Raw genomic sequence first — 24905 nt, forward strand, 5'->3', positions numbered from 1 at the left:
CATTGGTGGGAAGGATCCATATGGCACAGGCTGTGAAGCAGTCATTGAAATGAAGGATGTCTTGTTTGGCAGTGGACTCAGCAACCAGGTGGTCCACTTATTTCTTGGCCACAGTTTGTCGGTGGCCATTCATGCGGACAGACAGCTTGTTGGTTGTCATGCCCACGTAGAATGCAGCACAGTGGTTGCCGCTTAGCTTGTAGATCATGACTCATTTCACAGGTAGGTTGATGAGATAGGTGATGTTTTTAGCTGGACTATAGTAGATAGTGGTGGGAGGATGTATGTCACAGGTCTTGCATCTAGGTCTATTACAGGGGCATGTGCCATGAGCTAAGGGGTTGGGAGCAGGTGTTGTGTAGGGATGGACGAGGATATTGTGCAGGTTCGGTGGACGGCGGAATACCAGAGTGGAGATATTGCTAGTGGTTAGTAGGTTTGATATGGACGGAGATGGTGATGTAGCCATCTTTGAGGTGGAGGTCAACATATACAAAGATGGTTTGTTGGGTTGAGTAAGACCAGGTTAAGCAAATAGGGGAGACTTTGTTGAGGTTCTGAAGGAATGTGGATAAGGGTGTCCTCACCCTCTATCCAGATCGCAAAGATGTCATCAGTGAATCTGAACCAGGTGAGGGATTTGGGATTCTGTGTGTATAGGAAGGATTCCTCTAGATGGCCCATGAATAGGCTGGCATAAGATGGTGCTATATGGGAACCCAGATTTGTTTGCAGGTAATGCCTTCAAAGGAAAAGTAATTGTGGGTGAGGATATAGTTGGTCCTGGTGACTAGGAAGGAGGTTGTTGGTTTGGAATCCCTCGGATGTTGGGAAAGGTAGTGTTCAATAGTCAGGGTGTATACGACCCGGGACAACCGGGAGATCTGGGAATTGTTCAGAATTCCGGAAATTTTTCATTGTTGTAGTTTTCAGTTAAATTTTTGTGATTTTGACTGGTAAAAACCGATACTCGAACAAAGGATATTACCGTATCCTGCTACTGCAGAATAATTCTGCAGCAATAAAACATGAATGGGAGAAAAAAAGAAAACGGAAATGAAACTTAAGTTGCAAAGGAAATGCGCTATATACAACAACTAAACACAGTGCTCAGACAGCGTCTGCCAACAGCAAAGTGTGTCAGAGGCCTTAGAAAGACTATGCAATGCTTCATAACAACAAATTGCCTCTGATGAGCGTGACGTGACAGCTGTTTAAATTAGATTCGTTTGAGCAGTCGCTTGCGGTCTCTTGGCATGTGCACGTGCTTCTGGTTACAGAAGTGTGGCTCGGTGCCACTATCTAGTATTGTCCCGGTTCGGAAGTATCATAGATCCGGGGCTGATGCACAGAGCAGTCTGAGTTGTAGTGGGGAGGTGGGTCGTCTCCACATGACCTCTGTTTACGTTCAGTGGTTTTTTGTTTCCTCCTACTTTCTTGCTCTCACGTTAAATGAAAACAAAACGGATTTTTGTGGCCGGGAGCTACCTAATGTTCGCATAATTACGGAAGGCTAAAGTATTAGTTTCAGATTTTATGTCCACCTTTCTGACAGTCAAGCATTAATTGCCTTTCAGAACAGTGAAGTTATTTTTGTCGGTTTGCTAAAGAGATTTGGCTTTTATTAAATCTTTTCCACTGAGGCAGTCAATTTATTTGAAACAAAGTGTTTAATTTCACACTGTTGGCTAGTTTCAACTGTTCGCTGCATTTCAAGTGCACGTATGGCATCATGCAATAATAAAGAACCAAACATGAGATAATACAGTACTGGTATTCCAAGAAAATTTGCATCCGAATCTGGACATACGAGTGTGCACTTTAAGCCGAGTTACGCATTTTAGTATGGTTCACGAAATTCCGATGCTCTTGAAGTATCCTCTGATGTCTTGTTGCTTTTATGTCATAATGTAAGATCTTTTAATGTTTTACACGTAGGAACACTGGATTTCCTGCGTCATCGTAGCTGCGCAAGCACGGTGACACCCGTTATCTGGCGCTCTCTGGCAACTGCTGAAACGAACGCGGGAAAATGTTGCGATTAGTGGTTTGAAAAGTGTTACATTCATAGTAAATTTTCGTTTACGCAAGATTAACTGCGTGCGAGAATGTACGATGAATTTCTTAAATCACAAAGCGTTTGACTCTCATTTAAAAATCAACTCTTTGAGGACAACCATTTAGAAGAATTTAGAGCCCAGGAGAGGAGACATTTACATCGCCCAGCTTATTAATCTTCTTATGTGAATGCTATGTATATTAATGTAAACCATTAACTTTCCTTACTTGTATGTTCACGCTACTTAAGATGATCTTGCTATTGACTGACTGCATCACGTGTCTTATGCTGTCATCAGCTGGCGAGATCACGTGACATGAGCTTACACTGGCTTACAAAAGCGCATCGCAATCTCGATTTCAATGCTTCGGAAAGTGACATGCTGTGTTTGCTGGAATTCAGATTTATACCTTTGTAATACGAAAATATGCAGCGTACGTGTTGCTGCACATCAAAGGTCTTTCAAAACGTGTTTTTCCCCCCTGAGTTTCGTTTTTTAAAGTGCCGGGAAATTCTACCTTGGTATATAAAACCATAAACATTCAAAAGATTGATGAGTTTTACAGTGCCGAGGAAGAGTATACTGTCACTTAACACAGAGAGAGAATATTTTCATCCGGGAGAAAGCGTATTTTTAACCAGGAAATCCGGGGAAAAATCCTGGAATTTTTTCTCTTGTCCACGTATACACCCTGATAGTGATAAGGCCATGGGAATTAGCGATGTTAGTGTGAAGGGAGGTGGCATCATTAGTGATGAGCAGTGCGCCATATGGTAAACGGACAGAAACTGTGGAGAGTTGGTGGAGGAAATGGTTGGTATCTTTTTAGATAGGAAGTAAGGTTCCGAGTAACAGGTTGAAGGTGTTTGTCTAAGGGAGCAGAGATTCTCTCAGTGGGGGCGTCCTGGGTAGTTGGGTTTATGGACTTTAGGAAGCATGTAGAAGATAGGAGTGTGTGGAATGGTAAGGGTGAGCAGAGATATGGACTCTGGGGAGAGGTTCTGGGATGGGCCTAAGGACTTGACAAGTGACTGTATAGATGGATGTATCTGATAGCTGGTGGAGTCCTTCTGCCAGGTAATCCTTTTGGTTCAAAACAACAGTGGTGGAGCCATTGTCTTCATGTAGGATTATAAGGTCAGGATCAGTTTTTAGATGGTAGATTTCAGTTCTTTCTGCAATTGTAAGGTTAATTTGCATGTTGAGGTATTTGGCGAATGATGATGAGGCAAGGTTCGAGATTAAGAAATTCTGGAATGTTGGAATGGGGTGATTTGGGGGCAGTGGGGGTGGATCATGGTTGGATGGAGTAGAGAACTGAGTTAGGCAGGGTTCAACATTCACCTTTATTTGAGTCTGATTGGTAGGGTTGATGGTGAAAAAGTATTTCCACTGTAGGGACTGGGAGAAGGAGAGAAGGTCTTTAACAAGTCCTGCATGATTGAATTTAGGAGTGGGGTGATAGATGAGGCTTATGGAAAGGACTGATATATCTGTGGGGCTAAGGCTTCTGTAGGAAAGGTTCATGACAGTGTTTCGGGTCTGTTTAGGTTGTGGATGCTGTGTGTGGTGGTGGGAGGGAGTTTTGGAGGGTGGAGTAAATGTAGTAGGTCTGTGAGACAGGGTTTGTCAGCTATGGGGGGGATGTGGGAGAGGTTTGTAGGTAAAGGTGGTGGATAGTGTTACTCCAAGGCGGGAGTAGGAAGTGAGCAGGGTGGAGGGCTTTTTGAGGTGGTGTTGTGAATGTTGCTCTAGTGTCTGGAGGGCAAGAGTTTCAGTGTGTGTTTTGCGTTGCAGGAATTTGGGATTGCATAGCAGGAGAATTTTGCAGATAGAGAGAAGGTACTGCAAGGAGGTTTGGGTTCCGTTGATATGGTTTGGCAGGACTATGTTGGCGAGGGCTACGGATTGCGGAATCTGAACACATGGAGGTCAATGTGGAAGGAGGAGTGGCATCCAGAGATGGGTAATTTGATGGTAAGGCCATTTGGGGGAATTCCATGAGCCAAGCAACAATGCAGGAATAGTATGTAGGACTGGGTTCTGGCTAGGAATAAGGAAACTTTTCTGTATAGACAAAGATGGAAAGAGCAAGGATCCACGATGGTGGAAAAAATGCAAAAAAATTACGTAAATAATGCAGAATTACATTAGAAAAATTTGCAAATAAATAAATAATTACCACCCAAATTCATGAGAAAAATCACGAAAAGGATGAAACAGAGCTGTCAGGTACATCCACCAACAAACCTTGCCACAGTGACCCCATTCCAGAAATCTGACAGATATCCAGTCGCTCCTCAAATTCTTAGGCCCATCCCAGAACCTCTTCCTGCAGTTCATCTCTCTGCTCACCCCCTCCACTCCCCACACTCGTAACTTCTAAATGCTTCCTAAAGTCTGTAAACCCAACTACCCAGGACGGCACATTGTGGCCACTTACTGTGCCCCCACTGAGGAAACCGCTGCTCTCGTAGACCAACACCTTCAACCTGTTCCTCAGAACCTACCCTCCTATATAAAAGATACCAACCATTTCCTCCACTGTCTCTCCATAGTTTCTGTCCCTTTACCACATGGTGCCCTGATCGTCACTAATGATGCCACCTCTGTTTACACTAACATCATTAATGCCCATGGCCTTACTGCTGTTGAATATTACCTTTCCCAAAACCTGATGGATTCCAAACCAACAACCTCCTTCCTAGTCGCTATGACCAACTATATCCTCACTTACAATTACTTCTTCTTTGAAGGCATCACCTACAAACGAATCTAAGGTATGGCTTTGCGCACCCGCATGGCACTATCCTGTGCCAACCTATTCATGGACTATTTAGAGGAATCCTTCCTTACACCTAGAATCCTAAGCCACTCACCTGGTCTGAAAGAACAGATACCATATGCATATATAGATGAGGCTTACTGGCCAGTGATGATCTCCAGTGCGGATGCACTCACATTGCTCAAACTGATACGGAATTTGGTAGATTGGTTGCCGTGAGTAATGAGTATAGTGGGCATGGACACTACAAATGTACTGTGTGGACAATAAGCTGGAAATGTGAGTCTCACGGTGAGCACAACAGAAAGTCCCTGCAGTCGCACTATCCTCTGTGTCCTTGATGACTGAGTCGGATAGAACATCTGCCATGTAAGCAGGAGGTCCTGGGTTTGAGTCCTGGTTGGGGCACTCATTTTCAACCATCCCCATTGATAATTATCGATGCCCGTAAACAGCTAAAAAGATCTGGATTTCATTGTAATTTCATTCTTTCTTGATGTTTGTGTGACCTGCTAACTTTCCAGTACCCAAACAGATCTTTCGTCGAGTGAGTGGTTGTATCTGATTGTTAAGTATGGAGCTATTGCATCAGTGTACTCTGAAACCAACCTAATTGTTGTACATCCTGAAACTGAAGATTTTATTTTATTAAGCAATTTTGCTCAAACCTTCCAACTCCAACTACCAGGTTTGTGCACATCTCATATCTGTGTAATTCTGATGTTCACATGCAATGATCTGTCTATGTAGATATGATGTGTGCTGACATTTGCGCACACAGATTGCATGTGGATGGGCCTTTAAAAAATGATGATGGCATTCAGATAAAATAAGAAGTAAAAGTCATTCAGAACGAACTATCTAACAAACAAAATCATTCGTGTTAAAGTGTCAGTAATTATAGTTATGATAAATTCCAGCAGCAAGTCCTGTCATGGGGATAGTACCAACAGACATCAGTGGATCTTTGGACAAGTGAAAATTCGAGAATTGGACTGAATCGTGACTACAGTCTTGTACTTATTTAATAGTTGCTTTTGTTACATATGACTTGCATCCTAGAAGGTATCGGAGTCTATGTTTCACAGTTGCTCTAGCACAGAAATACGGACAGTTTGGAGGGGGAACAGTGATACCTGCTTTGTTGAGAGCTACATGAGTGTGGTGAGGGGAGTGGTGAGCAGGCTGCAAATTACATGTTGCCAACCATAGGAAAGTATACCATGTACTTTGGCTTTTTAGGAACATCTACCACATTTAAACTGCAGTTTGCCAGACTCCATTTGTAGTCGAATTGACTTTAAAAATGAACAAATACTAACAATGATATTAATTTCTGCAGGAGACAAAAAAGTCTAAATTGGGGCCACAGGTGTACTTATGTGTTTGGCGCTACAGTGTTGCCATCACTCACTGTGATGTACGGTTGAGAGAGAGTGGTGGAAGTGAAATCCAATATGTATTCAGGTAATAGAAAGAACTGTGTTCTCAGATCCCATACTAACCACAACTTCACAAATCGCAACATATTCAGAAGAAACAGCCAAATATTTACGATGACAAAGATATAAATTTCACATCTGTGCTATTAGGATGATCATGATGGTTAAAAACAGTGACACCACAGATGACAGGGTTAGTCCATGAAAAATGTAGAAAAGTTAACGGTCCACAAATTAATGTAAACTATTTGTTTCATTTAGTTTATTTCTCCTTGTTTTGTCAAAATTTAGCCAAGCAGTAAATGGCATAATGTTACAATAGTTAAAGTTTCAACATTTCTGGCAGATACTTTACAACAATTTTGATTAGTCAGAGTATGTTAAAAGTAAATTTTTCTCAAGAAATCTCTTGGAAAAAAAGGGGGTCGATTTATTTTCAGAGTCATATTATACTTGAGTAAATACAGTAGTAGTGATGGAAAAGAGATAGCAGCTAAATATTTTTCTGAGTTGATTGCATTTTCTCAGAACAGATAACAGATTGGATCTGCTATTGAAAAAATCTCAAGAAATAAAAAAGGGAGCTAACTTGAACGAAGGTTTAAGTGTGATCTCTCTTTCTTCACTGTTACGAGAGAACAGAAGCTTTTCTTTTTCTAATGTGTAATGTATCTGGGTAAAATTGATGTTATGTTTGCTCATCAGAGCTAATTAACAAGTCTCATTCCTAATTAACAAGTCTCATTCCTTTTGTGATAACTTTTCCAATCGGTCTATAAAAGCAGATCATAATAATTTTAAAAAAAAGCAATGCCTGTGATGATGTGCAGATTGTCTTGTTAGCATGTTGTGGGTACATGGCAGATGCAGTAGCAGCTAGTCGACCACATCATTTACTTGCCTCACAGGGGAGAAGGAAAGGGGAAAGGGGGGGGGGGGGGAAGAAGAAACAAATCATTTTCAAAGAGAGAAAAATTAAATAATAGTCCTTTCAAACAATATGTAGCCAGATTAGACATTACCTGTTATTGGACTAGTGGTAGGAGAACAAACGCTAGTGTCGACAATCGTGTGACACTACACTATCCACCACCACCACTTCTATTCAAATTCTCCAGTGTGAACTTTTGTCCACTGTTGTCTTGGTCTGATATGTTCTTGTTGTGATGTTAGAATCACTCTGTCCAAGCAGACACACACACGTCTGCTTGTGTCTGTATATGTGTGGATGGATATGTGTGTGTGTGTGTGTGTGTGTGTGTGTGTGTGTGAGTGTATACCCTTCCTTTTTTCCCCCTAAGGTAAGTCTTTCCGCTCCCGGGATTGGAATGACTCCTTACCCTCTCCCTTAAAACCCACATCCTTTCGTCTTTCCCTCTCCTTCCCTCTTTCCTGATGAGGCAACAGTTTGTTGCGAAAGCTTGAATTTTGTGTGTGTGTTTGTGTTTGTTTGTGTGTCTATCGACCTGCCAGCACTTTCGTTTGGTAAGTCACATCATCTTTGTTTTTAGATATATTTTTCCCACGTGGAATGTTCCCCCCCCCCCCTCTCATATACATTATATATATATATATATATATATATATATATATATATATATATATATATAAATAAACAAAGATGATGTGACTTACCAAATGAAAGTGCTGGCAGGTCGACAGACACACAAACATACACACAAAATTCAAGCTTTCGCAACAAACTGTTGCCTCATCAGGAAAGAGGGAAGGAGAGGGAAAGACGAAAGGATGTGGGTTTTAAGGGAGAGGGTAAGTTAGGGGGGAAAAAGGACGGGTATACACTCGCATACACACACATATCCATCCACACATATACAGACACAAGCAGACATATTTAAAGACAAAGATTTTGCGCAGAGATGTCAGTCGAGGCAGAAGTGCAGAGGCAAAGATGTTGTTGAATGACAGGTGAGGTATGAGTGGCGGCAACTTGAAATTAGCGGAGATTGAGGCCTGGTGGATAACGGGAAGAGAGGATATATTGAAGAGCAAGTTCCCATCTCCGGAGTTTGGATAGGTTGGTGTTAGTGGGCAGTATCCAGATAACCCGGACGGTGTAACACTGTGCCAAGATGTGCTGGCCATGCACCAAGGCATGTTTAGCCACAGGGTGATCCTCATTACCAACAAACATTGTCTGCCTGTGTCCATTCATGCGAATGGACAGTTTGTTGCTGGTCATTCCCACATAGAATGCGTCACAGTGTAGGCAGGTCAGTTGGTAGATCACATGGGTGCTTTCACACGTGGCTCTGCCTTTGATCGTGTACACCTTCCGGGTTACAGGACTGGAGTAGGTGGTGGTGGGAGGGTGCATGGGACAGGTTTTACACCGGGGGCGGTTACAAGGGTAGGAGCCAGAGGGTAGGGAAGGTGGTTTGGGGATTTCATAGGGATGAACTAAGAGGTTACGAAGGTTAGGTGGATGGCGGAAAGACACTCTTGGTGGAGTGGGGAGGATTTCATGAAGGATGGATCTCATTTCAGGGCAGGATTTGAGGAAGTCGTATCCCTGCTGGAGAGCCACATTCAGAATCTGATCCAGTCCCGGAAAGTATCCCGTCACAAGTGGGGCACTTTTGTGGTTCTTCTGTGGGAGGTTCTGGGTTTGAGAGGATGAGGAAGTGGTTCTGGTTATTTGCTTCTGTACCAGGTCAGGAGGGTAGTTGCGGGATGCGAAAGCTGTTGTCAGGTTGTTGTTGTAATGCTTCAGGGATTCCGGACTGGAGCAGATTCGTTTGCCATGAAGACCTAGGCTGTAGGGAAGGGACCGTTTGATGTGGAATGGGTGGCAGCTGTCGTAATGGAGGTACTGTTGCTTGTTGGTGGGTTTGATGTGGACGGACGTGTGAAGCTGGCCATTGGACAGGTGGAGGTCAACATCAAGGAAAGTGGCATGGGATTTGGAGTAGGACCAGGTGAATCTGATGGAACCAAAGGAGTTGAGGTTGGAGAGGAAATTCTGGAGTTCTTCTTCACTGTGAGTCCAGATCATGAAGATGTCATCAATAAATCTGTACCAAACTTTGGGTTGGCAGGCCTGGGTAACCAAGAAGGCTTCCTCTAAGCGACCCATGAATAGGTTGGCGTACAAGGGGGCCATCCTGGTGCCCATGCTTGTTCCCTTTAATTGTTGGTATGCCTGGCCTTCGAAAGTGAAGAAGTTGTGGGTTAGGATGAAGCTGGCTAAGGTAATGAGGAAAGAGGTTTTGGGTAGGGTGGCAGGTGATCGGCGTGAAAGGAAGTGCTCCATCGCAGCGAGACCCTGGACGTGCGGGATATTTGTGTATAAGGAAGTGGCATCAATGGTTACAAGGATGGTTTCTGGGGGTAACGGATTGGGTAAGGATTCCAGGCGTTCGAGAAAGTGGTTGGTGTCTTTGATGAAGGATGGGAGACTGCATGTAATGGGTTGAAGGTGTTGATCTACGTAGGCAGAGATACGTTCTGTGGGGGCTTGGTAACCAGCTACAATGGGGCGGCCGGGATGATTGGGTTTGTGAATTTTAGGAAGAAGGTAGAAGGTAGGGGTGCGGGGTGTCGGTGGGGTCAGGAGGTTGATGGAGTCAGGTGAAAGGTTTTGTAGGGGGCCTAAGGTTCTGAGGATTCCTTGAAGCTCCGCCTGGACATCAGGAATGAATCCTCTCCACTCCACCAAGAGTGTCTTTCCGCTGTCCACCTAACCTTCGTAACCTCTTAGTTCATCCCTATGAAATCCCCAAACCACCTTCCCTACCCTCTGGCTCCTACCCTTGTAACCGCCCCCGGTGTAAAACCTGTCCCATGCACCCTCCCACCACCACCTACTCCAGTCCTGTAACCCGGAAGGTGTACACGATCAAAGGCAGAGCCACGTGTGAAAGCACCCATGTGATCTACCAACTGACCTGCCTACACTGTGACGCATTCTATGTGGGAATGACCAGCAACAAACTGTCCATTCGCATGAATGGACACAGGCAGACAGTGTTTGTTGGTAATGAGGATCACCCTGTGGCTAAACATGCCTTGGTGCATGGCCAGCACATCTTGGCACAGTGTTACACCGTCCGGGTTATCTGGATACTGCCCACTAACACCAACCTATCCGAACTCCGGAGATGGGAACTTGCTCTTCAATATATCCTCTCTTCCCGTTATCCACCAGGCCTCAATCTCCGCTAATTTCAAGTTGCCGCCACTCATACCTCACCTGTCATTCAACAACATCTTTGCCTCTGCACTTCTGCCTCGACTGACATCTCTGCCCAAACTCTTTGTCTTTAAATATGTCTGCTTGTGTCTGTATATGTGTGGATGGATATGTGTGTGTATGCGAGCATATACCCGTCCTTTTTTCCCCCTAAGGTAAGTCTTTCCGCTCCCGGGATTGGAATGACTCCTTACCCTCTCCCTTAAAACCCACATCCTTTCGTCTTTCCCTCTCCTTCCCTCTTTCCTGATGAGGCAACAGTTTGTTGCGAAAGCTTGAATTTTGTGTGTATGTTTGTGTTTGTTTGTGTGTCTATCGACGTGCCAGTGCTTTCGGCATAATTTTCTGTAAATAACATCATGAAAGAGATAATTCGGGGAAGTGGATCAAATAAAGTTGTTCAGTGACAGGCAGAAGCATCCTCTGCAAGGAAATTTTGCAGAGCAGGAACAGCCAAGAATTCAGCTCACGAGCAATGCTCTTGCACCTGTGCATAACTCTCTTGCCTGTCTGCGCACTTCCCTCCTGGCCATGCCCCACGGTCTTGAGTGTGAAGAGGGGCAAATAGTGAATGCACTGCACTTAGGTGGCAGTGTAGTCACATTGCATACAACTTGATCTCATATTTTTCAACAACATTAATCACAAACAAAACAAATTTTCAGTCTTACTTATTTATTTGTGATGTGCTGGAGACATGATATAATTTTTATCTGGTACAGACTGTCGGCATATAGACGTATACAGGCAATTTCACAGATTTTCCCACTCTGGTTGTCACATAATCGTAACTTATTTAGTTTCATAATTGGTGACCCTTTCACACTTACGGTGATCAAAGTATTTTATAATGTTTGCAACCTCATTGTAAAGACATGGTAACTCTTTCCAAGGAAAATAATGAAGACCTACTGGACAATTTTAACATAAAAGAACATGTCTTTTAAACAAGAATTACATTTCAGATCAGTCAGTTCCATTGGCACGTGTACAAGGGCACTTTCAACTGGAATGGCAAAATGTCTCAAAAACAGCTTGCAAATCAGATGTAAGATTGGCAGTGTCCTTGAAACATTTAGAAAACTATCCTTATAATTCTTCCATGTCCACCAAAATTCTTCAGACCTTGTGTTTTCTTTAGCAGCAGTGAGTGTAGGGAAATGGATGCTGTTTTCATTTGAATTTGTTATTTTCACAAAACGATTTTCTTTTAATGCACTACTATCAAATCAGAAATAAGTTGTTTTCTCATTTTGCAAACTAGTCCACTAAAAATGAGGGGTCTGCAGTTCAATCTGGATGCTCTAATTTTTATTCTTGCTTTCCTTTTTCCTTCATTAACGAAGTAATAGCGAGTTTTAAGTAAAAAAATCAGTCCAGGCATCTTTTTTGACTTAAAGAAAGTACTTTGCAGTAATAAATAAAGCCTTCATACTCATCATTCATTTACATCGAAAACTGTTGCAACTGACAGCGTAATAATGCATGCTATATGTCAGGAGATTTACTGTTCGTACTACCACTTTCATCACGTGCTTCATGCCTGCGTATATATAGCAAGGTGATTCTTGATGCACAGAACAACAAATCCCCTCTGTTGATCATGGTAATTTTTTGCTGTTTTCTCTAAATTAACTCTTTAAATGCTTTCTGCATAGTGTTGTAATGTCAAAGCATATCAGATTTGGGGTACTCATCAATTATGTGACTGCATAATAGATACTGAGAATTCAGAGGCTACTCTTCTATCATTCCCATTCATTTTTAAAGGCTTGTGATTATGGATCGCTAGTCTGCCTCCTTTTGTGCAGACAACTGGCCCTGTGAACATCCTTTGTACCACGAACAATTAGTGAAGGGGTAAACATTACTGACACCATGATTCTGCTTTTCTGAAAAATGTCATGCGGACTAAAAAAAATGCTGCACCATAATGTTAAATGAGATACTGCGCTTTTCCTGATTACTTCCGAGAAAGACCGAACATAGCCAAGACAGTAAGTGTGTTGGCCCACATGCATGCAGCACACATCCTGCTCATGTATGGTTTTATATGTTGTGGCCGGCTTTGCTGTAGAGTATACCAGTGATGGAGTATGTCTAAAATTAATCTAAACACACTGATTATTATAGCAGTTACATTCAGATTATCTTATATAAGATTGTAGCTTTGGCCATATGAGTGCTCGTTTGGGTACTTATCATATAGAGGAGATGTAGAGTGGGAGACAGGCACAGTGGAAAGACTGTTGGACATTGAAACTTTCAGCCAAAAGGCCTTCCTGTGTGAATGTGTGTGTGTTTTCTCTTTCGGAAGAAGGCATTTTGGCTCAAAGAAATCTAAGTAATCTTTTCGTTGTGCCTGTCGACAACTCAGTGGGTCCTCTGAATGGTGAATAACAGTCTGTCTCTTTCATAATATTGTTGTTATTCCATTGTGGACTTTACACAATTCATTCTAAATAACAAAAAATGGGAACTATAGGTCGAAATATTAACAGTATTAGAAAACGGGTAGATTGTTACCTTAAAGATGACCCTTGAGTGGCAAACAGGCACCAGTGAAGAGACTTTTACCCATTATAACTTTTCACCAAAGCCTATTCAGCAAGAACACACACACACACACACACACACACACACACACACACAAGCAAGCATGTCTCATACACATATGACTGCTACCAGTGGCAGCTCTGACCAGAATGCGGCTGTCACATGAATAGCAATCTGGAATGGGGTGGGATAGCAAGGTACAGGTGGGGAGGGGGGGGGGGAGAAGAGTGCTCTCTGGTGGGGCATGCAGGGCCAGATTGTGGCCTGACGAGACTGCGAGGTGCAGTGTCGGAAGGTGAGGTGGCGGGGGCAGAAGGAGTACAGAAAAGGAGAGGAACATGGATGGGAAAAGGATGGGTAGGACACAATGAGGGTAGGGGAGTGGGGAATATGAAAAGGGAGGAAGTGATACCATACAGAAGACGGAAACTGTAGTGTGTGGGGCAGTAGGCCATAGCTTAAAGCTGGGATAATTTTAGGAGTGGAGAATGTGTTGTAAGGATAGCTCCCAGTTTAGAAAAGCTGTTATAGGGGAGAATCAAGATGGCCCAGGTTGTGAAGCAGCCATTTAAATCAAGCCTGATATGATCAGCTGCATATTGTGCCACAGGGTGGTCCACTTTGCTCTTGGCCACAGGTTGGTGATTACAATTTATCCCGGTGGATAGCTGTTTGGCAGTCATAACAATATAAAAAGCTGTGCAATGGTTGCATCAGAACTGGTATATGGCATGATTGCTTTCACAGGTGGCCCAGCTTTTGACAAGGGTAAGGTAAGTCTGTGACAGGACTGGAATAGGAAGCGCTGGGTGGGTGGATTAGGCAGATCTTGCACCTGTGTCTTCCACAAGGATATTATCCCTATGGCAAGGGGTTGAGATTGGGAGTGGAAAGGTTTGGGCTACGATGTTATTGAGGTTGGGTGAGTAACAGAATTCCACTTTTGGAAGGGTGGGAAGGATCTTTGATAGGAGGTCCCTTATTTCAGGGCATGATGATAGATCGTCACAGCCCTGACAAAGAATGTAGTTCAGTTATTCCAGTACGTGGTTGGTATTGGGTGATGAAACCAGTACAGGATTGATATTGGGTGATGAAAGAGGCACTCCTTTATAATTGGCTCTTGGGGGGTGGTGGGAGGGTTGGGAGTGTGTGGGGAAATAGCACAGGAAATCTGCTGACAAGGTCCAGGGGATAGCGCCTGTATGTGAAGGCTTTTTGTAGTGACTTTCAGCATGCTGGGGAAGGGAGTTCTAGTCACTGAGGATGCGCTGTCCCCAGGTGGCCGGGCTGTATGGGAGATATGGAGGGATGCTTTGGTGTGGAAGGAATGGCAGCTATTGAAATATACTTACAGTTGGTGGTTGGTGGGTTTAATGTGGGAATAGGTGTGGTTGGAGCCATCAGATAGGATATGGTCAACGTCCAGCTAGGTGGCACGCTGCATTGAGGAGGACCAGGTGAATCAGATGGGAGAGAAAGTGTTGAGGTTGTGAAGTAATGAGGATAGGGTGTCTTGGCCCTGAGTTTAGATCATCACGATGTCATCAATGAACCTGAACCAGACCAGGGATTTGGAGTTTTGCGAGGCTCGCAAAATTTCCTCTAGATGGCCCATAAACAGGTTGGCATAGGAGATTGCTACGTGGGTGCTCATGACTGTGCTGCAGATTTGTTTATATACCTTCCATTTGATGGATAAGTAGTTATGTTGGATAAAACGAGTTAGGTGTGTGAGGAATGAAGTAGTGGGTTTGGAATCTGAAGGGTATTGGAAAAGGTAGTGCTAAACTGTGACAAAACCATGAGTATGGGGGGTATTGGTGTATAAGAAAGTTGCATCAACAGTGACTACTAGGGAATCACGAGGTAAAGGGGAGGAGATGGTGGAGAATTTTTGAAGAAGTGGTTGGTATCATTGGCGTGAGAGGCTATATGAATGGCAATAGGTTGGTGGTGTTGCCCAATCAGGGCTGAAATCCTTTCAGTGGGGGCACAATAACCAGCTATAATGGGATGTCGAGGATTGCTAGGTTTGTGAATTTTAGGAACAGGTAGAAGGTGGGTGTGTGGGGTGATGTTGGGGTGACGAGGGAAATGGACTCAGTGGAGAGGTTATGGGAGGGAGGGGCCTATGACTGTAAGCAGAGGTTGGAGGTTATGTTGGACTTCTGTGATGGGATCAGTCTGGCAGAGTTTATAGTTGGAGGAGTCACATAACTGGCAGAGGCCTTCTGCCAGGTAGTCACTGTGACTCATCACGACAGTGGTGGTGCCTTTGTCAGGGAGGATGATTAGGTCAGTATCTGTTTTCAGACTGTATTTTCCTCAGCTGAATGGTTGGTGTTCTTAGGAGCTGAAAGGTTGGTGTTCTTAGGTAGTGACCTGGGGAGGGAAGGTGAGGTCAAATTGGAGGTAAGGAGTTGGTAGGTGGCCAGGAGGTGGTTAGGGGAGGGGAAGAGGATCACGGTCAAGTGGTGGTATGAACTGGAAGAGGCAGAGTCCAGTGCTGGGTTAGTTTGGCTTTGATGGAATGAATGGCGGCGAAGAAATGTTAGTGCACTTCAGGGATCAGGAGGAGGAGAGTAAGTCTTTAACAAGTCCAACGTGGTTAAATAAATGTGTAGAGCTAAAGGTGAGGCTTTTGGATTGGACCGAGGATTTTGGTAGAAAGGGTAACAACATTGTTCTGGTATTGTTTAGGCTCTGGGTTAGGAATGTTAGTAGCGAGTTTTGGGGGATGTAGCAAGTTGAAAATGTCGCCTAGGCTAGATTTGGGTGCTATGAGGGGTTTGTGACGAACACTGTTGGTGGGATAGGGGTTGGGTAGTGGTGCCCCAAGGTGACAATAAGATGTCAGCAGGTTGGATAACTTCTGGAGGTGGTGTCTGGAATGCACTTCCAGGTGCTAGAGAGCACTTAATCTCCAGTTCCTGGAAGTGCATTCCTGAGTGCAGACTGATGACCACCACTTGACTCCTGAGTGCAAACTACCGCCACCTTCGCTGCCGGCATATTACACGATCCATACACAGGGTCAGTGGAGGGAGGAATTAGCCACTGTATATATTGCACTCTGGTCCAGGATGTCAGTTAGCAGGAGTAACCTGATGATGATGATGGCACATTACACCATCGAAAATTCGGTCTACAACAACTGATCAACCTGGCTGCATGCCTGAGAGCATGTTGGACTTCTTAAAGACCTACTCTTCTTCTCCTGATCCTTGCAGTGCAACTTCTGTGCCACCAATCACTCCAACCAAAGCCAACCTAAACCCGACACTGAACCCTGCATCTCTCAATTCCTACCACCATCCAACTGTGATCCCCCCACATAACCACATCCTGGTCACCTTCTAGGAATTCCTTACCTCCAACTTGACCTCACCATCTTTCCCCAGCTCCTTCCCAAGAACACCAACATTTGGGCAGAGGGAAGGACATCTATACACAGCCTCAAAGCAGATGTCCCACACCCTCATTGTGTGCTGCCTGTTCTTTCCCCTTCCTTGCTCCTCTCCTTTTCTGCTTCCTGTTTTTATTCCTCCACACCCCACCTCCTGATGCTGTCCCTGGCTGTCTCATCAGGTCATGATCTAGGCCCTGCATACCCTGCCAAACAGCACTCTTCTCTTCCCCTACATATACCCTGCTATTCGTCCCCCTTCCCAACCCCACAGTCGCATTCCAATCGGAGCTGCCAGTGATAGTGGTTGGATGCATGAGACAAGCTCACTTGTGTGTGTGTGTGTGTGTGTGTGTGTGTGTGTTTTCTTTGCTGAAGAAAACTTTGGCTGAAAGATGTAATATGTACCAGTCTTTTCATTGTGCCCGTCTGGAACTCAACAGATCCTCTTTACGACAAGTAGCAATATATCCTTTTCCTAATATTGTTCATTCTAAGTAACAGTTAATGTTAACTCCAAATACTGTTCAGAAATGAATGATTGGCATGTCAATTTGAATCACTGTGTCCTTAAAGAGGCTCCCTTGAGATATAGCGTTATCAACTTTAAATAATTCTTGCACTGAATGCTTCTGTAAAATAAATACTATTTAACATTAGATGAGTTGTTCAGACAGTTATGCCATTAGTCAGTATTGACAAAATTGAGTAGACCATATTGAGCGTACTTTTATGTACTAGCAGTCCTGTCTGCAGGTCAACATACTCAAAATGATTTCTGAGTGTAAAGCACATAGAACTAAACTTTTTGGTTAAATTATCCACGTGGTGGCAGCATCTCAGTTTATTACACATCCATATGCTGAGGAACGTTATTCCTGGAGTTTCATCTGGTGAGACACCATTGATTTGTAGAAATGAGAGTGCAGAAACATTCACTATTGTCTGGTCAGATGTTTATGACTGGAAGCACGGAAACAGCAAAACTTGTGGGGAAATGTGGTTGCCACTCCAGCTTCCAGACATATCCTTACATATTCCGCAGTATGTGACCAAAGTGCAAATCTGTCCTACACATCAATTCACCACTATCTCTTGCAGTCCATTTTCAAGCATTGTGTTTGTGGTTAGTCAGGCCTCATATTTGGATGTGTTTACTACAGCAAGCATAGTGACAAAAGTTATGCAGTTGTCAATAACTGTGTGGCTTTTTCTTCATTTCAGTATATTATCATTATATTGGTAACAATTTGTTTATCATTATTTTTCTTGTTTGACAGTCTATGTTAAAATCTTTCTTGCAGGTTTAGGAAAATGGAAACAAATCTGCTGGTGGCAACTGATGTTCTTGAAGAGGGAATTGACATTCCTGTTTGCAACACAGTCATTATGTTTGATCCACCGAATTCTTGTCGTTCTTACATTCAGTCAAAAGGACGTGCGCGCCACAAAACCAGCAGTTATCATATTTTTGTTAGTACAAGTGATCAAAAATTTTTGGGAAAGTTCAACGTATATAAAGCTGTTGGACACGAGATCAGTAAGGTAAGTAAGTTATTGAACAGTATTCTCACAAGGTCACAGAATATCTTGACAGTACTTTCCTTCAGAAGGCGAAGTCCTGAGTACTGCATATTGGTACACATAAACCACTGAGATACAGTCAAGCATTTGGAACTAAGAGTTCCTTCCTCAGAGAGGAAAGGTTAATGTAGAAAGGAAGCGTAGGTCACTCAAACCCGAAGAATGATAGAAACCCAACTCATTGATGTGTAACTGCCTGGGCAAGTCAGGTTGCAGTTTGAAGAAAATCAAGGACATACCACCTGCAATAGGACACAGACGAAACACTGTGGTGTTCTAACCAACCTTCAACTTGAGAATAGCTAACATTTAATGCTCACTTCCTATTGCTGTTTTTAATTTTTCTGAGAATGTCACAATATACTTAACAATAGAGTAGCGTTATTCATAATATTGGGAACAAATTCCTCTCATTTATTTTTCATCTGTATAGAGTTCACTTTTCATCTATCCTTCCTTCCTCCTTTCCTTCCCAGTGCCCTTCCATGGTTAAGATGGTACAGTGCTTCCCAAATTTCGTGAAGAATCAACCTTATCCATATGATTATAGACTGTTGTTATGATGGGATCACCTCACCCAAAGGCATTTTTAATCTACTGGCAGAGCCCCCATCCCCCAGTCCCGCAGCGGAGGAGGAATCCATATACTGTAATCATAGTCAAATGTGATATAATTTTTCAGAGTGTTTGCACATCATGTATCTGAGGTGATACATGGGTATCAACTGTGGTGAATGTGGAAAACAGCCTGAAAATAACATCCAAGTGGGCTGGCACACCAGCTCCCAATGTTAATCCATGAAGTGGATTTGATCCAGTGCCAGCTTGCCTCCCTGTGCCCCAAATGCAAGCACTTCAGTGCACTAGACTATCCAGGCAGATTCCCATCTCTTCATAAGAAGTATATACAAAGGATGATCATATGATGTACGTGGTGGCCAAGTGCAAAGACCATTGAACAAGATGGACTCACATTTTGCATGACGGCAGTTCAGATTGCTGTACAGTCATCACAATTTTGATTTTCTGATTTTCCTGAATTGTGCGATGGAACACTGGGATAGTATTTACTAAAAGGACACACTAATTTCCCTTCTCAATCTGAGCTTTTGTTTCACCTCTCATGGCTTTTGTCACTGCAGAATGTTAAAATCTAATCTCCCCTCTCCGTAATCAGCTCTAAAGAACCACTGGTCAGCCAAGTGTTACATTAAAATGTTTCATTTTACAATATGTAAAATGTGCAGGGATTATATTGCCATGAAGTGTGCTGCATGAAATTTGTTGTAGCAGTTAGCATTGCTTGCTGGCATGCTGGAGGTCGCCACCTCAAATGCGATCAGCAGCAAATATTGGTTATTTAGTATGTATCACTTTAGAAGGTTTTTGAAATTTTGTATGTTTATAATATTGGAATATTCTGTGTTCATATAAAGAGCAGCACACTCAATCCAAAAGGCAGTTCTGTTGTCTAAACATTAGTGTCTGTCATAAATGTGCTTTCAGTGTTAAGTGTTCTTCTTCATTGATGACCCTGCTATCAGATTTGGACTTGTTTGTGGTCACAACATGATGGTGTTTGGTGGAGGCAATGGATTCTTCGAAATACCTGCATCGCTGTGCTTCCAATTAAGCAGTGTTATAACCATCATCTACAAGCACAGAAACCAGAATGCAAGCTGTAAATCATTCCCAAGGCCTGTATATTCAGGTGGGTACTGGAATCCAAGTTGGATGGACATCGGGCATCAATAATTGTTTTCTGGAGATGCTGGTCAGGATCTGATGAATGACTTAAAGGATTCAACTGAATCGTCAAATTAATCAGGTGGAATGATATAGTGTTTTGGAAATGTGTATTTTTACTTGGACAACACAACCCAGCAGTGGTTAGAGAACAAAGAAGAGAAGTGTGATAGCTGGGAACAAATTCCAGGCCAAATTAAAGAAAACATGTGATGATTATCAGCAGCAAGTCTGCTTAGCAGAAGAAAAATTGAAGAATAGGGCCTGGCATCGTGGGGAAATGACACAGTCTTAGTTACACGATGTTTTGGCCCTGTGCAATATTGTGAACCCAAATAAGACAGAAGGCAACAAAGCTCACTCTTGATGAAAGGGAATCATCAGATGGTGCCAGTCACTCAAGGGAATGCAACAGAGAAGAGCCGGACAAAACATGTGTAACTTAACTCCCGAATGTGGTCCGTATGGCATGGTGAAAGATCACCATGACCATACCTCAGTCATAGGCCACGTCATAAGAGAAGAGATACAGCGGTTTCTTCCAGCCAGAAATGTCAGGCGGTTGAGGAAAAGATGTACCGATCTTTAGCACCAGTCTCCAACATGAGTTGAACACTCCATGAAGAATAGACTTAGCCAACTCAGATTTATGATGTAGCTGTCAAACTACAACTTGGCATCTGACCAATGCAGATATGATTAACTCCTGCACCAAGTATAATGCCCCACAGAACAACAGACATTTGTAGAACTGAGGACAACACCCAGGTATGTTTCCACTGTGTATGCCCTGGACTCGTATGATCGTGCAGAAAAAGAAGTTACGATGTCTACTACACCACAACACATCAACAATCACAGCAGTCCTATTCATGCTACTTGACTGCAGACAATTATAGTCAACCTGTGGGATGAAGCCCATTGCCATTCCCTTGACAAAGTTGCTCCCCAGGACATTCCAGCCATTGCACATCACTGTACTGTAGTACAAAGTGCTGGATACAGAAAAGCTAAGCAAGGCAACCTTCTATATATGTGAGGCTGCTGCAGATGATAATCCTTCCTGGACAACGTTTACTGATATCTCAAGGAATTTTGTGGACGTCATCATCGATGGCCATCCTGTCCAGCTGCTGGTAGACTCAAGGGGCTTCCTTTTTTAAAATTTTGGATGCATATCACCATCAGCTATAGAAGACTGTGTTCTGCAATAAGAAAGTGATTTTGCTGAAGGTTGCAAATGGGAAATACACCCAGTCAACAGTTCTTTCAAATTTGTCGTTTTAACAGAATTTAGTCTTAATGCTGTTTTTGGATGGGGCTTCTTGCAGGCTTCACAACCATTCATAGATTGCGGAAGATCAGAGCTCCAGACTATCAAAAGGTACTCCATTAAGCATACAGAACAGAAATTTCTCTGGGTGGTTGTTTGCCATTGAAGTCATTGTTATCCAACTATTGTCAACAGGATGAGTTTGTTGTCAATCTAGATGCTGAATTAAATGGTAAGGTTTTTGTAGATTACAAAAAGCTACTCAGCCTCACTAAAGAAATCTACATGTTAGTGATGATAAAAAAATTGCAATGGCCAAGGACAATGTGGGGTGACAGATTATCACAAGTAGCCACAACTCGTCGCTAAACGTACGTGTGTAGGAACAGCTGAACCAGTCCAACATGGGCAGCTCTGTGCCACTGATGAAGAATTGTACAATGAAGAAAGGTACTTTTGGACTGCCAGTAGGATCTAGCCTGACCAAGAAACAACTTGGGTGAGTGTAGGTTGTTCTGTGACAGTTTTCAGATGCTTTCAAATCCGGAGTGGAGAAATGACAGACCACGCAGTCCATGGTAAAGCAAAATATGAACACTGGGGATCATCCACTAATTAGCCAGCACTCATATGTCACAAGCTGAGTCACACGCAATTAGAGAGGAAATGGAAAATATGATTAAAGATGATGACATTAACAGTCAGAGAGTGTGTGGTTCTCCTGTGATCCATGTGAAGAAGGATGACTGACACACGGTATTCCTGTGCCAACTACTGACAACAACATAGTTACGAAAAAATGTGTGTACCCATTGCTGCTCCTGTTTGAAAGGAGCAAAGTATTTCTCAGTAATAGATGTCAAGCAGGCTACTGGCATGGCAAGTGGAGGTTGATGAAATTGATTCAGCAGAAAGACTGCCTTTACATATGAGTTATATCGTTTGGACTGTGTAATGCTCCATACACCTTTGAACATGCGAGAGACAACCTGCTTCACCACCTTAATGGATGACGTGTTTTTGCAATCTCAATGATGTTGTCTTCTTTTAAAGACATTCGAAGAACATATAAGTTGCTCGACAACAGTGTTGATGTTTTTCACACTGGAGGCCACAACCTGAATCTGAAGAAGTGCCTCTTAGTGAGTGCAATGAAATCTGTCACAATGTAGTGAAGAATAAGAGCAGTCACAATGTTTCGAGTTCTGCACATTCATGATGTGAGAAGTTTTCTTGGAATATGCTTATACTACTGGTGATACATAAAGGATTTCTGTACCAAGGTATGTCCCTTGCAAGAATTACTGCTGGGAGATGCAAATTTTTCAGGAATGAGGTGCAAGAAAGATCCTTCCTTACCCTTAGGAAGGCAATAATCCAGTCGTAACATTGTATTATGAGAATGCTGTGACATCACACCAACACTAGGGATTGTTGTATAGGTGCAGTTCTAGTGCAAATTCAGGAGGGTGCTGGAAAGGTTATAGTTTATGCCTCCTCAGTACTCTTACAATCAGAGATGAACTGCTCTACAATCAAGGAAGAGTGCCTTGCAGTTGTCAGGGCCATCAGTAAGTTCCAGGTGTATGAGGTGTGACCAAAAAGCAATGACGATTTGTAGTTTTCTAATGAATCTTTATTTGTTCATCAACATCAACTTTGTCCCATTCAGAGTCATCCCACACAGATGTAATACACTTCTGCTAGTGCTTTTTCCAATCTTGAAAGCATTTCTGGAACTCACTTTTCGTTATGTTGTCCAGCTCCTTCAGTGATACTGTTTTTACGGCAACAACAGTGGCAAAACGATGTACTTTCATGGTTCACCTCACCCTCGGGAATAGAAAGAAGTTGCAGAGGGTTGTCTTGCTAGTGCAGTGGTATTTTTTTGCCAAAAAACCACAAACATGCAAGCATTGAGGTGTGAGTGGAAGCATTATCATGATGCAATTTCCACTGGTGATTTTGCCACAATTTTGGTCATTTTCTTTGGATCGTTTCGTGCATATAGCGCATAACTTGCAGGTAGTATGCCTTACTGACCGTACAATTATAAGGCAGGAACTCATGATGCACTATCCTTTTTGTAATGGAAGAAAACAACAATAAGAACTTCAAATGTGATTAAACTTGTCAAATTGTTTTCAGTCTTGGTTCTTCGTCTTCGTTTCAATGTCATATCCTTATACCCATGTTTCATCACCTATTATGATCTCCTTCAAAAGTTCTGAATCATTTTTGACTTTATTTGGCAATTCGTGAGCAATGTCTACACAATGTCATTTTTAATTGAAATTATACTGTTTTGGAACAAATTTTGCTGCTACACATTTCATGCCTAAAACATCCCAAGAAATTACTTGACATGAACCAAAGAAATGCCAACACTTTCAGCAACCTCTCTGGTCATGATTTGGCAATTTTCCGGAACTGTTTTCTTTACTTCTTCCACATTTTCATCAGTCATTGGTGTACTAGGGCATCCAAAGAGATTGTCATCTTCAGTGTCTTCTTGATTTTCTATGAAACGTTTATACCACTCATAAACTTTTGTCTTACTCATAGTCAATTCACAGAAAGCCACAGTCAAGTTCCGAATGCAGTCCTGTACTTGATTCCATTTTGCAAGCAAAATTTAATGCAAATTCTTTGATCCATCTCTCTTAAAAGTGTAAATTCACTGAGCACTCGAAAACACACATAACCTGAAACTTCCTGGCAAACTGAAAATTTTTGCCGGACCGACACTCAAACTGGGATCTGTGCCTTTCGCAGGCAAGTGTTCTATTAACTAAGCTAATCAAGCATGACTGGCAACCCTGTCCTCACAGTTCTACTTCTGCCAGTACCCCATCTCCTACCTTCCAAGCTTCACAGGAGCTCTCCTGCGAAACTTGCAAGACTAGTAAAGGATATTGCAGACATATGGCTTAGCCACAGCCTGGGGGAATTGTTTCCAGAATGAATTTTCACTCTGCAACGGAGTGTGTGCTGATATGAGACTTCCTGGTAGGAGATGAGGTACTGGTGGAAGTAGAGTTGTGAGAATAGGTTGTGTGTTGTGCTTGGGTAGCTCAGTTGGTAGAGCATTGGTACACGAAAGGCAAGGGTCCCGAGTTCGAGTGTCGGTCTGGGTCATAGTTTTAAACTGCCAGGAATTTCCATTTCAGCGCATACTCTGCTACAGAGTGAAAATTCATTCTGGCACATATAACCTTTTCTATCATCAACAGTAAGCTAAATATTCAAATAGCCGAAAATGCACACATACATCAGGAACATGTGTACCAACAAAATAAAAAAAAGTTAAAATTCGGATGTACAAAGCCCGCAGAACTAAAAGATTTTTGTTACTTTTTGATCATACCTCGTATTTATTTAAAAAACAGTTCACTGTTGTGATGGACCACCATTCTGTATGCTGGCTGCCAAGCACAAAGGTTCCATCAGGTTGACTGGTGAGGTGGGCACCAAGTTCCATGTGCAGAAGTGCCATTCCTCCAGATTGGAATTGAACTCTTATAAGGTTCCCAAAGTCAATAAATGTGAATCAATGGAAAAATAGCCTGCAGTGACTACTTCACCTGTTATGCTGCCGCCACAGCTGAGCTGACTGCCAAAGCTCTGGGAATTGCAAAGTTCCTTGTATAAGACATTATTTTGAAGCCATACGTGTCCTGTATGATGATCTCTGATTGAGTAAGGTTTTTCCCGTTGAGACTAGTACCAGAGGTAATTTCACACTGCAACATCAACCGCAGCATGACAACTGCCTACAATCCACAGATGAGTGGTATGCTCTCAGTGTGTATTGATGTTGAACAAAGACTGGGATAC

General features: G+C 42.8%; 1 protein-coding gene across 7 annotated transcripts in view; it reads left to right on the forward strand.

The window, feature by feature from the left end:
- Window positions 1–24905, forward strand: part of LOC126260799 (endoribonuclease Dicer-like) — a 450082-nt gene that overhangs the window by 175453 nt on the left and 249724 nt on the right. For all 7 annotated transcript variants that reach the window (XM_049958149.1, XM_049958148.1, XM_049958147.1 and 4 more), the window contains exon 9: window positions 17770–18010. In XM_049958149.1, coding sequence (XP_049814106.1) covers window positions 17770–18010 — 241 coding nt within the window. The remainder of the gene's footprint in view (window positions 1–17769; window positions 18011–24905) is intronic.

This window comes from Schistocerca nitens, chromosome 5 (assembly GCF_023898315.1).
Source record: "Schistocerca nitens isolate TAMUIC-IGC-003100 chromosome 5, iqSchNite1.1, whole genome shotgun sequence".
Lineage (NCBI taxonomy): Eukaryota > Metazoa > Arthropoda > Insecta > Orthoptera > Acrididae > Schistocerca > Schistocerca nitens.